The 16,591-nt window shown below is 39.6% G+C and overlaps 1 protein-coding gene across 3 annotated transcripts in view; it reads left to right on the top strand.

Moving 5' to 3' along the window:
• PDK3 (pyruvate dehydrogenase kinase 3) overlaps positions 1-16,591 on the top strand; it is a 61,656-nt gene that overhangs the window by 24,677 nt on the left and 20,388 nt on the right. For all 3 annotated transcript variants that reach the window (XM_046673081.1, XM_046673080.1, XM_046673082.1), the window contains 3 exons: positions 491-562; positions 4,073-4,257; positions 5,974-6,063. In XM_046673081.1, the coding sequence (XP_046529037.1) occupies positions 491-562; positions 4,073-4,257; positions 5,974-6,063 (347 nt within the window). The remainder of the gene's footprint in view (positions 1-490; positions 563-4,072; positions 4,258-5,973; positions 6,064-16,591) is intronic.

The raw sequence follows: 16,591 nt of genomic DNA, 5'->3' as shown, positions 1-16,591 counted from the left end.
ATGCAATTATCAGGGTCCTGCTTTCCGTGGTGTCAGCTTCATTTTCAGGCTGGATTTCCTCCTGGTGACAGAATAGCTGCAGCATTTCCAGGCTTCACATCCACATAGCACACTGTACAGAAGCAGAGTAGGTTGATTTCTCTCTCAAAGACCTTCACAAAGTCTTCTCTCTTATTTTACGGGCCTGAATTGAGGCAGTATGCTCATTCCTGAGCCAATCTCTGTCTTCAGGGGAATGCGACACAGTGACAGGCTTAGACCTGGACTATCGGACTAATTAGGAATTAGTGACAAGAGAAATAGGATTACCCAGAGAAACATTGGGCCACCCAGGAGATTGCGTGGCATCAGCTTTCCCTGAAGCACTTGGGCTACATGAGGGGAAGGAAATAGGATGGATACTTGAGTGAAAGTTTGGGGTACTCTTAGGAAGAGGGAAAGGAGGAATGATGTCAGGTAGGTAACTAACACAATAACTCTTCTTTTTCAGGTACATGCAGAGCTTTCTTGAGCTTTTAGAATATGAAAACAAAAGCCCTGAGGATCCACAGGTCTTGGATAAGTAAGTATGGCGCCAAATTTACCTGAAAGTAAAAATATCTAGGCAAAAAGTGTTTTGGTAAATGGAACTCAGGTCATTAAGAACCAAGAAAGCGTTAGGTTTCTTAATGGGTAATGACTCAACATTGCATTTTTTAAAGATTTGAGCTAAGAATTTAACATAGTACAAGAGGAATAGTGACACTTCAAATTATGCTTCATGATCCATTTCCTAATACCTTTTACTCGTAGTGAACTGGTGCGGGGCACTCACTGTGAATATTGCAGTAGATGTTCCACCTAGTGGCAGTTTTAAGAATGCAGTGGTCTCTGCATATGCGTGAGTTTATCTACTCAATCCTTTACAATTTTTTAAAAAAATTTTCAATGTGATATTACATTACAGGAAAACTGTAATGCTTTTATTTTGGAGCCGCATAAAAGATGCGTAACATACTGAATTCTATTGCTATTATGCACAAAAACTGCTAAATTCTCATGCTGATGGAAAATGTTTGTTTTTCGTTTTCTTTTAACTAGAAAACACTAACCCTAGCTCTTAGTGTGGTTTGTTCCCCCAAGAGAAATTAAGTAGCCCCTTCACATTACTTTCCTCCTGTTGCATGTACACATGGGCGATGCCGATGGCAGACCTGTTGTGCTAAGGAATTTCTTTCTAAGTAGAAACCTGGTCCACACAACTGTGAGACTGAACACCTCACATCCAGGTGTTCCATAAAAAGAACTAGAGAAACACCCCATGATACAAGACGTTAGCTCAGGGCATTTAACCCAGCCCTCTCAATTCATAGATAAGGTTTCTGAGGTCACGGATGTGAAGTGTCTTGCCTAAGATTGTGACATCAGTTAGTAGCAGAGCTGGATCTGTAAATCAGGTTTTCTTTTCCTTAGCACATTGTTCTTTACAATGTGCTGGACTGCCAGAACTGCTGATTTGAGCCATGAGTCACTAGCTCAAGTTTAGTTGTAAATGAAAATACAAAGGGAAAAAACTCTTGACCCGTTTTATACTTTGCTAGGCGTTTGTTGCATGGAGCTGTGAACTGTGGAAAGGAGGCTTTGGGTTAGAGCCCCAAAGGCAGTGTTTTCCTTGCTGTCAGTTAAGGTATTGAAACTAAATGAATCGAAGTCAGAAGCTTTGTTTTCTCAGGTCATTAGCTACTAATAGTTTGGCTGATATCCTAAAAATTAAGACTGAAGGACTGACCTCTCTGGCTCCAAATTTTAGGCTATAGATTTGGGGTGGTATCCAATATCAGATTTTTGCTGTGTGTTTCCCAGAGGCCAGTCTCAGTTTCTGGAACAGGTTATCAGTCAGATGCGATTTATGGACGTGAGCCTGCTTTGTCAGCTGCCGAGTGCTGGATCCAGTGTGTGCGAGGTCATAATGGTAATAGCTCTCACTCTGTGAATTTCGGTAACCTGCCTAGGTTCATGCGGCTTGTTAAAAGAGTTGGGAGTTGAGAAGCCTGGCGCTCCTGGTGAAGGAAGGAGTGGGAAGTGAGGGAGTCGTTTTATCAGAGTAACAGCCTTTTCTGTTCCGTGAGCGGTTGTACAGGAGTCACAGGCAGGGAAGTCATCTTAGCAAAGTAAAAGTCGCTTAGAGGACAAGCCTGTTTATCGTAACGATAAAGTTTAGAAGAGCCCCAGAAGACTGGTGAAGTGTTCTGAGAATTGAACCATTGGGGCAAGTCCCCTCCCTTCAGATAAATTGAGGCACTTCTCCACGATGATGAAATGTTTCATTTTAGTAATATTTGTAAACATGTTGGAAAGAGCATTACGTAAAGGACAAATTGTCCATTATAAAATTTCTTGTGAAAAATTATGACCTAATTTCGGAGTTGATTTATTCATCTTTACTGTCTTTGTACATTTGTGTTTGTTACAGAAATATTTCATCATTGAGAATAAGACTATTCAGATAAGTAAAAAGAAAGTCGAAATTTCCACTGCCAGGGGACAATCATTGTTAACATTTTTCTTCCATCCATACTTTTTCCTAGGCATTCATATTTCTATATGTGCAAAATATTTTTTCAAAAATAACAATGTAGACAGATCTGCACCATTGTTAAGAGCTTCATAATGCTCCATCTAAAGATAAGTCATGTGATTTGACCTCTGATCATAGGCTTTTAGAATAGTTTGTAGCTTTCTGGCTGGTATAAGCAGCGCTCTAAAGAACAGCTCTAAATGTAGCTGTTGGCCTTGTCCTGTGAGTTTCCTAGGATCAGTTCCTGGGAGTGGAATGACTTTCTTTGGCTTTTGATATATGTTGCTAAATTGTCCCTACAAATGTGTCAGTGAGGCTCCCGTACTCCAGCTGGCGCTGGTTATTCTTTGCCAGTCTGATATGTGGAAACTAGCATTACGTTGTTTTAATTTGCTTTTCTTTTATTATCTTGAAAGTGAAGTTACTGGCACTTGTGTTTCCTCTGTGGTACATTTTCCACTGATGCCAGCTCTCTCGCCTGGTTTTCTGTTAGGCTACTCATCTTTTCTTTTGTCTGGTGCAAATATATTTTTCCCAGTTTTCACTTTGTTTTTTTGGCTTTATAATGTATGTCCTTATAGAATTGCTGAAATTCCACATAGTTGTATCATTGAATTCTTCATGGTTTCTGCCTTCGATATTAAGTCTGGAACAGCCTTCCTTACCCTGAGGTTATATACTTATTCACTTGATTTTCTCTTATCTTTTGTGTGATTTCATTCTTTTACATTTAAATCTTTTAACCCATTTTTTTTGGCTGAAGGCTTGAAATTGAGAGGTGACTTAAATAGTTAGCCAGCTGTCCCAACTAATTTGCTTGTTTCTCTGCTGACCTGCAGTGTCACTTTATCAATATGCTAAATTTTCATACACACATACTCACCCTTGGGCCTGGCTCCGAGCTTTTTATTTGGTTCCATTGACTTGTCTTTCTATTCTTCGTTGCCATTTTTAATGTATTTTCCCCTTTGCATCTTTACAGTAATATACTAGAAATTGCCTTAGTTCTGTCTACACTTTATCATTATATTTTACTGCTGTGAGAAATTTATTTCAAAATCTTAGTCTTAAAATATTTGAAGTTGAAGAATTATTTATTCATGGAAGCTATTGCTTTGAGCCTCTAATAAATCCTTGAAGGTTTTTTTGGGTTGTCCTTATGTTGTCAGAAGAAGGATTAATATGTTCTGCAATTATTCAGCAAACATTTATAAAACTTATATGTAATCACTTATCCAAAGTCAGTCAATTTCTAAAAAGGTATTTGAGCATTTTTTTCTTTACTAGAACCTTTTACTTTTTGTGTCTCTGAAAGAATTTCTGTAGAAAGTTCCAAGCAAAAACTTCGCTAATACTTTGGCTTCTTGTGAGTACTTCCTTGTAGTCTGTAGTGATAATGATGTCTCTACCTATAAAAATACCGGCAGAGAAATAGTCCGGACATGAAGCTGGGAAGTTTATGTCTTAGCCCATGAGATGTAAAGACTGACCACTTTTTGTTTCTCTCCCACACAGCTTTCTGCAAGTTCTGATTAAAGTCAGAAATAGACACAATGATGTGGTTCCTACAATGGCTCAAGGAGTGATTGAATACAAGGAGAAGTTTGGGTTTGATCCGTTCATTAGCAGTAACATCCAGTATTTTCTAGATCGATTTTATACCAACCGCATCTCTTTCCGCATGCTTATTAACCAGCACAGTAAGTTGGGGTTTTGGTCCAGTTTTGAAATGGTAACTGGAGTGATTTCTCCCACATGTTTTCCTGTTGCTTCACTTTTAATTTACTGATCTGCATTTTTGTCTTTAGAAATGTCATTTCCAGTTCTGTTTTTCCTTCGTAGAGCTTATCTATTAAAAAGCTATTCATTAGTATTCTTTGTTGAAAGAGATCCTTGAAAGACCTTGATGATGCTCCTGTTAGAGACAGGACCACTGCCTGCTTTTGAAGCCTCTACCGTTACATTCCTGGTGGAGGCGGGGACCGACCGGCTTTAAGGGCAGCCGGGCGTTCATCTCTGAATACTTTCACGTGGCTCTGAGAGCATGTTCTAGTCTTTATCCAGGATGTTACATGTCTTCCTTTTTGGTTTTAAAAACATTGATACTGGGAATATTGAGTTGGCATGTTGACAATAAGAGCAATCGATCTTTTATTTCACAGTGATCAGTAAAGTTAAGTGAATGTCAAACCATAATCTCGTATTGAGAGTTTTAGTTTACTCTCCAGGCTGATATGCAGATAAGAGAAAAACACCTCAAATTCTCTTCACAGAAAACTTTTTGGCTCATTTTCAGCGTTATGTCTTTGCCTGATTTCATAATTCTTATGAAGAAGCATCCACATGTCTAGAATCTAAATCATCCTCTTTGCTGAATCAGAAAATGAACAGAGCATTTTATTGTATAAATTTAATTTGTTTGGATAAATGAATGTTATACAGCTATTAAATGTGGGTTGGTCCTAAATGTATATCTTTTAAAAATAGAAATGTATGACAATTTACAGGAAATTTTAAAGGGAGAAAAACCTAGATACTATTCAACTAAACTACTTAGATAACTACAATTTCTTTCTGACTTAAACATGTGTGTTTCCATATATATGTACATGTTTTTAGATGAGCGGTTAAGCTTGTACACCTCTGTTTTTCTTTCACTTAGTTGCAATTTTATGTATTGGCCTAATGCCCATATTTGTCATTTTTCGTAGTTTAAAATATGCCCTATTTAAGCATTCTTCTTTTGTGGAACCTAAGTTATTTTCGATTTTTGTTTGACTTAAAAATAAGTACACCTATACATATATGGATTCAGATGACTTTTTTCTTTGGGGCTCCTTTTGGCTTTTACTCAGAAGTAAAGTTTTGCAAATCTTGTGTGTTTGTGCAAGTATTTGAATGTACTTTTAAAAATACTTGAACAAATATTGTTTGTGTATACTACGTTGAAAAATAATCTCCATGATGGAGGCATTTGAAATGTTGACAGTGAAGACACTTTGCAAGCCTGGGCTAATGGTGCAGACTACATTTTCTAAATATTTAGTGGATGTTGGAATAAATATGTGGCGTAGTACTGAGAAGGTTGGTAAACTTGGCTAAGGCTGAAAGTAAGTTTTTTCATCCAGGTCACATTGGGTCGGGGAAAAAGGGTTGGACACCTGGCGCATGTCATTGCTTTAGGACCTGCTAACTGGAACTGGCAGGTCTTAAAGCATGTCCTGCCTCCTTCATTGTCCAGTAGAGTCGATCACCCATCATTGTACTCATTCTATTGCTTTAAGTCACTGTGGCTGCTAAAATGATTCTTACAAATAAAAGAATCTTTCAGAACTTAGAAACCTCTATGCTTCTCTGCTTGACCATCCCGGCCTGCTTTGTGTTTAATCTCTCCCTTCCCTTTTGTATTTGTTTAGCACTGCTCTTTGGTGGCGACACTAACCCTGCTCATCCGAAGCACATAGGAAGTATTGATCCCACCTGCAATGTGGCTGACGTGGTGAAAGGTAAGGAGACCATCGTAATGTTAGTTATTGTAGTTCAAATAAGATTGTGGCTTAACTGAGGCAGCTTGACTATCGGGTTATTCATCAGGTTATGTTGCTAAGTTGTTTACTGATTCTAGGGTCAAGCCACTTGATCCAAATATGAAATGTTCTTTCTAGGCAGTTCAGGAAAGATGCATAATTAGTTAATGCTCAAAATGGGAGTTTCTCCTACGTTGACTAGGGTTTTACTTGTAGTTCTATCTTAAAGAGTAAACACTTGTTAGCTTAAGATTCTAAGTTTTCGTTGCCACCATTATCTGAAAATTTCAGAGAATGCAAATCCTTATTATAAAATATGACTGAATTCACATGCTTGTAAAATTTAAACATCCTTCTGATGTGCACTCCAGGTTTTAGAATGTACATGACATATGGGCTTCAGGGGTTCACTGGACATGGGGCTAGACACTGTTTCAGTAGCCTTAGGGTAGAACAGAGCCCTTGAGCCATAAGTCCCTAGGACCCAGGCACTTTGGTTTTGAACAGCGGTTTCCTTGTTATTCGTTTAGGATAAGTGCTTGTTGCCCAAGCAGAGTGACCCCTGCTGTTGGAGCTTAGAGGGCCAAGGGAGGTGGCCCAGTGTGTGCAGCCTCCCCAGTAGGGGAACAGACCAGACCTTTAGCAGCCATAGTTAAGCAAAACCTGTGCTATTTGTTTATCCAGGGAATTCCTAAATCCGGGGATGAGGACCCAGGCATGGGCCTTTGCTCAGCCTAAGATTGTCGAGCTGTTCTGGCCTCTGTTTAATTAGGAAACATTTACTCAAATTATTTCAGTTCTAAGGTGACTAGGCCCCGCCTCAGCTCCCTAAGAACCCTGTGGGTTGCTCTCTCACAGATGACCCTGTGGTTGATCATGACCTCTGCAGGCCCCCAGAGGGAAAGGGAAGCAGGATTGGTCTTGTCATAGCTTATGTGTTCATTAGCCCCAGGCCCGATGGCTTTTATGAATCAGAAAACCTGGTTCAGATGGTTGACTGACCTTAGGGAAAAAGGCACACATTCAGAAAGCAAATTGCATTATTATATACTGCACGTGTACATTTTCTCTTGCATTGTAAGCAATTTGAGGTCAAGGTTTATGTCTTACACTTGTTTTGTAACTCACATAAAACTTAGTACATGCCTGTGTAGATGGTCAATGAATATTCCTTGGTTTGATAAATTTTAAACCTTTTGATAACTTACTTTTTTAAAAAACTGCTTGAGATATAATTCATATACGTACTATACAATTCACCCATTTAAAGTGTACAATTCGGTGGTTTTTAGAATATTCACAGAGTTGTATAGCCATTGCCACAATCCAGTTTTAGAACATTTTTATCACCTCGAAAAGAAACCCCCATACCCGTTAGCAGTCGCTCCCCACTACCCCTCTCCCCAGCACCAGGCAACCACTAATCTACTTTCTGTCTCTATAGATTTTCCTCTTCTGGGCATTTAATATAAATGGAATCATACAATATGTGGTCTTTTGTGTGTGCCTTCTTTCACTTAGCCTAATGTTTTTGAGGGTCGTCCACGTTGTCACATGCATCAGTGCTTCATTCCTTTTTGTAGCTGGATAATACTCCAGTATGGATTACGACATTTTGTTTCTGCATCAGCTGATGGACATTTGGGTTAGCTGGACAACCTTGGACATGTTATGTAACCTCTTTGGGCCTCAGTTTCTTCATCTATAAAATGGTGCTATTGGGAATTCACCTATATCATGAGGTTAAATGAGTTAAACTTTATAGAGCCCCTAAAGCAGTGCTAGCCCCCAGTGAGGGCTGTGGACAAGTCCACAGGCAGTCATCCTTGGGCATCATAGAAGTCGTTTGGCTTCTTATTTTTACCGTTACTTATATAATAGACTGCTGCCTTTACTTTTGTTTGTGGCATAAATTATAAAGTATCTTTAAAAGTCAGGACGTTTATAAGACAATTGGATATTTGACATTCAGGAAATATTGTTAAGTTTTCAGATGTGATATTGGTATTGTGGTTATGTTTTTTTAAAGGAGTCCTAGCTTGAAGAGAGGTATCTTGAAATATTATGCATGATATAAAATGACATATGTGATTTGCTTCAAAATGATGCACAGGGAGGGGGGTGAAAAAGATCGGACGTGTGTTGAACCCTGCTGAGGCTAGTGATGGCTTCGTGAGGATTCGTTACACTGTACTCCGTACTTTTGCACATGTTTGCAGTTCTTCATAGTAAAGTTGTAAAAGCAGACTCATTTTCATCATCTCATTGTTTCTTCACAAAGTCATTCATTAGTTTTTCGAGTTTTTAACCACGAATCAGGACAGCTAGATAAGTAAGGGGGTTCTGGGCCGCTGTTAGCACTGCTGTGGAGCAGAGAGGTGAAGCCGAGCTGGAGGGAGTCGGAGGCCTCGTGGGAGAGGATGAGGAGGAACCTGCTGCGACTTGACGCTGAAGGCGAAAAGAACTCGTTTGGCAGCCTTCACTGTACTGCTCTTACTGGCCTTATTACCCCCTACCTGGTCTTGGTGCTGTTTCTGCTTCTGTTCATCTCTCCAACAGGGTGTAAATTTCTAAAGGTGCGGAATGACTCTTACTCCCTTTTGCATCACCCCTCTTAGGGACTGAGGTTTTGTACCAAAAACAAGCTGAAGATTATGTGCAAAACAATTCAGCCGATATTTAAAGGAAAGAAACTGGAAGTTTATGCTTACAGTCTGCCTCGTGGCTTCCTGCTTTCTTTGTTCTTTTTAGTCACGCTTTTGACCACAGGCCAGATCTCCTCCTCTTTCCGCCCTCTTCCTGTGCTCACTCACAGCTTTATCTTTGTTCTTTCTCCTGCCCTTTTTTACTTTTTACCCAGTGAGACCACTATTGTACCTTGAACAAAGTTTGCTCCATCCTCTCATTTAAGCATTCCTACCTCTTGCTTGGCATAACTTAAAGCCTGGAATCCTGGTGAAGCTGTATCCAGTCAGAATCACCCCTCATGCCCCTCTGCCACTTGGAATGCCACTTCCCCCAAGATGCATGCATGCACGCACACTCCTACCCCCCCCCCCCCCCCCCATGGGGTAAGGAGGAAGGACTGGCGTGCTGCCTGCTCCCCACCGTATCTTTTGAACCATGTTTTTCATTTCTCAACAGCCTCTCCCTTTATGGAAAACAGCAGTGGAGGGTGGTTTTAGATTCTGAAAGTGTAGAAACATGGAAAGCAACATCCACATGATCAAGTCTTCTGCCACCCCTCATTCCCATCATAAATCACACCTACTGATACCCACAGCACATTAAGCACGCTTGGCTTGTACATACTTTCTAGAATGCTGCTGTGCTGCTCCCACCTCCTGAAGTGTATGCTTACTAAGGGTCACTTGGTTGTTCTCAAACCATTGGTATAGGTTATGCCACCTGTTGTGACTACATTATTTAAATGTTATATAAACTAAAGAAATTTGAGTGCAGAAAAGAGACTTATTTCCATTAAATTGAGTTGAATTCTTTGGAAAGACTTGATAAACAAGTCTCTTAAAAATGTAATGAAATGACTGTGAATAAGATAACTATTAGGTTACAGGGCAAAGTAAAAATCTTGGAAGGAATCTGCACTGATCGCTTCACAAGTATCTTACACTTTAAAGAAATAGGAATTGGAGTTCATAGGTGTATGTGGTATTGTTTACTAAGAAAGATGGCTTGGAACCCCAAACCGATCCATATTCAAAGAAGAGGCTTTGGCCTTATATGAAAAGATTGGCAGAGGAATTAATGGTATATTCAAGTGTGCATTTTAAGTTAATGTTTACAATAGTAGTCATATTTTATGGTTTCCCATTTTATCCAACATTTTTGTCAGTCATCCAACTCTTGTTTCCACTTGGGTCAGTTAAGGGGACTAATAACCATACTACCAAAATAATAAAAAGTGCTCATTGGGAATACCACTCAGCCATGAAAAAGACAGAATTGTCCCATTCACAACAACATGGATGGACCTTGAGGATATCATGTTAAGTGAAATAAGCCAGACGGAGAAAGATAAACACCGTGGGATTTCACTTGTATGTGGAAGATAAACAAACACACAGACAAAGAGAACAGTTTAGTGGTTACCAGAGGGGAAGGGGGTTGGGGGGGGGTGGGCAAAAGGGGTAAAGGGCATATAGATATGGTGACTGACAAATAATAATGTACAACTAAAATCTCACAATGTTATAAACTATTATGACCTCAAAAAATTATTTTTAAAAAGTACTCATTGAAGAAAAGTTAGAAAATGTGAGAAAAGAGAATAAAAATTACCTGTTTTTATAACCCAGTGAGAACTTTTATACATTTCAATTCATACCAAATTTCCAGATCGGTGTGCAACCATGAATAATGAGAGTAATCTTTGTCTCTACAAACCATAGTATTTACGTATTTCCCCATCTGCAGCACTAATGCCCATCATGCATGACCTTCTTGGATGAATTCAGTACCTGACAGGAATAGCCTCTGTTCTGCCCTCAGTTTCAGTGTTGTTGGAGTCCTTCCTGTGTCTGATCTGCTATACTCATAATCTCTATATTCAAATGGTTTTTCCAGCTAGGTGTCTATAATCTTTATTCCTCGGTGGGGTATTAGCCTTAAATCAGTTACCTTTCCTGCCATGGCAAAATGGGCCGGGCAGCCTAGGTGGAAACCTGAAGGTCTCTCTTGTCCCTGTAGACTAAAGCAAATTTTAACAGTTTTCCGTTTCATTGCCTGCAGGCCCTACTCTTAATTCTCTGAGTGCCAGAATAGCCAAACAGACACTCTTTCTGGCTCAAAATAAGACTGAGAGAGAGCAGGCATGGCAGAGAACACCAACGGTCAAGAAGCCCCAGAAATCCTTCCGTGTCTTCTAGCAAAAAGGCACCCCTAAGTGTCCCAGGAATGACAATCAGAAGGTCTCAAAGGGCCCAGGCCTCACCAGTTAGCTCTTCTTGCCATACCCAAGTGCTGTCAAGGAGAGGAAGAAACCCCTGTCGGTTTCCCTTGACTCTTAGTGAGGTCTTCCTGCTCCCTTCCTCTTTTTAGAGTAGTTGGTATTTTTTCACTGCCTTTTTACCTTCTCCTCATATCCTCTGAGATTTCTCAGTTAATCTTCTAACGTGGCATCTCTATCTCTAATATTTTTCCCTTCCTTTTGTTTTAGGAAGCTTGGTCTAGAGGGAGTCAGGGTTCTGCATTTTAATTATAGCTCTACTTTGATTTTCTCAGCTGTGAAGATCCTGCATGGTGGAAGGGTAGTCAGATATCCAGCCCAAATGACCCCGTGTGTATGTGTGTGTGCATGCCCGTGTGCACGCCTATGCATATGCACGTGTGTGCTTTATAGCCTTAGGAAGCCTTAATGAGCTAACAGTGATTCCATACTTAGATCTCTCGAGACAGACTATGGAAAACTTATGTAGCAGGGTAGGGACAATATTTTTATTTTTGACTAGACAGTTGTATAAATGTGTGAATGTGGGGTGCATCTTGCATAATGTTAGTTGAATGTGCAGAACACTGAAGCATGCCTCCTCACTGCTTATTTAGCACCTTAATATCTACCTTTACACACCTGCAAATTATAGACTCATGGTAGCAAATGCTAGAATTAGTGTTGTAAAGCAGTTCCTGTTATCCTCTGGGAGGTGCCTTCCATTGTGGCCCTTTTTCCTCCTTTCTTTGTAAGAAACCAGGAAATAAAATGGAAAATCCTGTGGTAAGATCATTTTAAAGGTACAGACTTAAATACTTGGTACAAAAGTCAGCTCTCACGGCGACGTTAGCTTGCGTGTGTTGTTCCTCTACGCTATTATTGCGCGGCATAATAGCCTAAAAATGGTATCCTGAAAGCGTGTCATTATTCTGGTTCAGAAATAATGTCTTGTGCTCTCACTTTGGGCTCTTCAGGTTATAAGTAACAGAGACCCACTCACGTTAGCTCAAGAAACAGATTTATGACAAGAACCTGCTAGGTCCCATGGTAGTCCAAAGGCAGGAAACACTTTACAGTTGCACCTATAGAAATTGGAACTGGGGGGGCCGGCCCAGTGGCGCAGTGGTGAAGTTTGCACGTTCTGCTTCGGCAGCCCGTGGTTTGCCGGTTCAGATCCTGGTGCAGACATGGCACCGCTTGGCAAGCCATGCTGTGGCAGGCTTCCCACATATAAAGTTGAGGAAGATGAGCATGGATATTAGCTCAGGGCCAGTCTTCCTCAGCAAAAAGAGGAGAATTGGCGCAGATGTTAGCTCAGGACTAATCTTCCTCAAAAAAAAAAAAAATTGGAAGTGGGAAAAGCAGAAAACAAGGTGGTTTTCTGTGTATCTTTGCAACTGGGGTTGTATTCATAGCCCCTGCACTTTTCTCTCTTGTCCGTAGACTGATCGACTTGTTTAGGGCAATGACGGGCACTCCAGGCCTTCTAGATCATGACAACTCTCAGTGTATCCTGTTGGCTTCTGTCCTCCCTGAGTGTCTCAATCCTCAATTCCCAAAAGGTGGATTTGATTGGCTCAGCCCATCTTTTTGCCCACAACCGCAGGTTTCAGGATTCTGGTCAGCCAATAGGTTGGCTGCCCTTACATTAGATGTTCTGCCCCTACTTCTCCAGTTTGCTGTAGTTTGGGGGGTGGGAGAGGATCCAGTGCTTAAAAAACCCTGGTGGTTCCCACTTGGGGTGAGTTTTGGACAGAAGAATGATAGGCACACCTTATTGGAATTGCTTTGTAACTTAAAAGGGTTTCTAAAAAGCAGCGTATCTGTGGCTTTGTAATGCTTTGTGGTCATTTATGCTTACCTTGTTCTGGCCGTGCTTCTTAAACTTGAGCTTGGTGGTTTTCTGCATCCTGTTAGACACAGTTAGGGACCTTGGACCAGTTAGGGAGCTTCATTTTTGTCCACCGCTCACTGAAATTCATCCTAGTCCAGCCTCTTAGGATATTTGTCAACAATTGATTGCATGTGTTTGCAATAGAGGCTAATATTTGATTGCAGAGTTCTATGGTGAATTTTGAATAGAGAAATCTTCTAATAAAAAAATCTGATGAAATAATCTCTGTAATCCATTACATTTTCCTGTGTGCTTTTTCTTAAAACTGATTCGTGGCCAGGTTGGATCTGTTGGGCTGGTTACTATGTGAACCTTCACCCTACTCTTTCTGGTTTGGCCTTTTTTATTTTTAGTCTTATGTGTTTACAGTTTGGGTATTCTAGCCTGGGGAAGTATATGTGTGCCACACCCACAGTTTTGTTAGTTACTGTATGATCAATACCTCAGTTTCCTTGAAAACAGATTCTTTTTTTGTTCTTTGTGAGGAAGATTGTCACTGAGCTAACATCTATGCCAATCTTCCTCTGTTTTATGTGGGATGCTGCCACAGCGTGACTTGATGAGCAGTGCTACGTCCATACCCGGGATCCGAACCTGCAAACCCCATGTCGCCGAAGCAGAGTGCGTGAACTTAACCACTATACCACCAGGCCGCCCCGAGAACAGATTCTTAATGTAATGAAAATCACTTATATTCAGTGGTAATAATAATCATTTCCTAATATTTCCTTTTAAAGATTGGTGGTAAATACTGACTCCAATATATTGCACATAAAAGTCTTTTGGTAGGGGCCAGCCCCGTGGCCGAGTGGTTAAGTTCGCGCACTCTGCTTCGGGGGCCCAGAGTTTTACCGGTTGGGATCCTGGGCGTGGACATGGCACCACTCATCAAGCCATGCTGAGGCGGCATCCCGCATGCCACAACTAGAAGGACCCACAACTGAAAATACACGACTATGTACTGGGGGGCTTTGGGGAGAAAAAGGAAAAAAAAATTTTTTTAATCTTAAAAAAAAAGTGTTTTGGTAAATTACTGTATTTTGAATTTTTGGCTTCTAATTAAAAAATAGAAACGTCTTATTAGCTTATTACAAGTAGAAGTTGCATTTTACTCTAGGATAAAGAAAGTGGATTTATAAGCCAGTAGTTGAATTTTGGTGGTGATATTTTAAAGCTTTTCATTTTTATATTATTTTACTTAAACAGAAGTGTCCTGTTTGAGTATATATGTACTGTTATACACCCTAATACCCCATGATTAGTCATGTCCTGGGAGAGACAGTGACAGAATTAGCATGACCCAGCCTTGACTTTCCAGGCAAGTGGTCCCCAAATCTAGCCTCTTTTCAGAATTACTCGCTAAGGTTTTAAAAATATGGAGTCCCAGGCCTCAACACAGAGCTACTGCATCAGAATCTCCAGGGGTTCATTTTATAATTTGTATGGTTCTTTAAACTTGGTAATGAATTCTACATACAGCCAGGTTTGGGAACCACACTCTACGCCTCTAGTTCCCAGTCTGACCAAAAAGAACATCTCTCATCAGGACAATTGACACCTCGAGAACTTTCTCATGGGCAGGAGGATTGTTCCATTTAACAAATGCTTACTAGGTGTGCATTGTGTCCAAGGTGTTATAATGTGCTAGGGGAATTTATAAAGATGCGTGTGAATATAGATCTTACCATTACCGCCCCAGAATACTTTTGGCAGGCTGGTGTATGTGAGTCTCGTGATATCTTGAGTTTTTCAAGGATTATAATGTAATTCTTAATTACAGCATTGACACACTATAATTTGTACTGATATTTAAAAAATTCTTATTCACATGTGATTTTAGGAACCACACTGGGTCTTTGAGTTTCAAGTTGGCTGCTTCTGTCTGGGCTCCACCATCCTCCACATGTTACATTTTTGTAATACTTGTTTTTAATAATGCTATTAGAATCTCATGCTATTGGGCAAGCTAATACTGTGAGGAACTAGCACATTTAGTGGGTTTGGGTTCTTTTTCTGTTTTATAGTAAATGGAAGAGCGATGTTTAAACATCTTTGAAGGTGTTACATACTTGGAGAAGTTGTTTTCTTGAGATGCATTGGCCTTGTATATGGATAACGATAATGAAGCATCATTTTAGATTTCAGTATTTGTTGGTTTAAGTAAAGTGGCCTTAGAAGTTCTTGGTCAGCTCTGTGCTGTTGTGTCACTAGGTGGAGATGTAGCATTGTTTGGTGGTGTAGCCAGAGCAAAAAGAGGGAGTCTTGATTTCTTTTCTTTTTACAAATGTACTTGACAGATATTTGATGAGGTTTATTATACCCTAGGAAAACTTATAAATTTAATATAATTCTAAATTTTAATTTTCTTTTTTTAGGGTTTAAATCCGATCCTACTTTAATGGCTATTTTCACACTGATTAACTCTTTTTTTATATTTTTCTCCTCTTACTAACGCTTCCTTGGGCTATCCCTTATTATTTCTTCTTGTCAGAGTTATTCTAATGTCTCTATCTGTGATTCTTTACAGCAGTTTAATTCTGAAAGTTTAACAAAATTATCAGAATTTTTATTCTGAGGTCAAATATTATGTAAAATTTTAATTTGGTGTCAATATGAAGTAAATGAACCAAAACTCATAGTGTGAACATACCTTAATCTTATCTTTGTGTTATTTTAGGTTGACAGTGTCAAATTTTAATATTTAAATTTAAAATCTGTCAGGCTCATCTTCTTTTCCTTCCTTCCCTCTTTCTCTTCCCTCTTGAATCTTAAACAAGCATCTACTCTCAGCACGGTATTGATGTGAGGAATATAAAAGAAGTATGAGCCTGTCTCCGAAGAGCTGATACCCAGTTGAGAACATTGCAAATACACCCATGAAGCATTTTAAAGTAATTGGAATATCTGATCTTTAGAAATTGTACAGGTGAAACTTTAAAAAAATAAATCTCACTTTGGAAAACAGTCTGGCTGTTCCTCAAATGTTTAGACATAGAGCTACCATATGATCAAGCAATTTTCCTTGCCCAGATATATACCCAAGAGAAATGAAAACACAGCTTCACAAAAAAACTTAGACAGTGAATGTTCATAGCAGCAGCATTTGTAATAGCCAAAAAGTGGAAACAATCCAACTGTCCGTCAACAGATGAATGGACAAAGAAAATGTGGTCTATTTATACAATGCAATATTATTCAGCAATGAAGAGGAGTGAGGTACTGATGCATGCTTCAACATGGATGACCTTGGAAAACATGCTAAGTGAAAGAAGCTGGTCACAAAAGGCCACATATTGTATGATTGCATTTATATGAAATGTCTGGAAGAACAAATCTATAAAGACAAAGTAGATCTCTGGTGGTCCAGGGCTGGGTAGTGGGGGAAATGACTGCTAATAGTTCCAGAGTTTCTTTTTGGGGTGATGAAATATAAAGTTGATGTGGTGATGGAAGCACAGTTCTGCAACTACACTAAAAATCAGAGAATTGTACGTACCCTTTAAATGGCTAAATTGTATGGTATGAGAATTATATCTCAGTAAAGCTGTTTTTTAAAAAGTAAATTATCAAAAGATTTAAACTTTGTCAAACCAAGGAATATTCATTGACCATCTACATGGGCCAGTACTAAGTTCTGTGCGAGTTACAAGACAAATGTAAGACAA

This window comes from Equus quagga, chromosome 10, assembly GCF_021613505.1.
Source record: "Equus quagga isolate Etosha38 chromosome 10, UCLA_HA_Equagga_1.0, whole genome shotgun sequence".
Classification (NCBI taxonomy): Eukaryota; Metazoa; Chordata; class Mammalia; order Perissodactyla; family Equidae; genus Equus; species Equus quagga.
The sequence above is the reverse complement of the archived record's forward strand: the minus strand, read 5'-3'. Positions and strand labels throughout refer to the sequence as shown.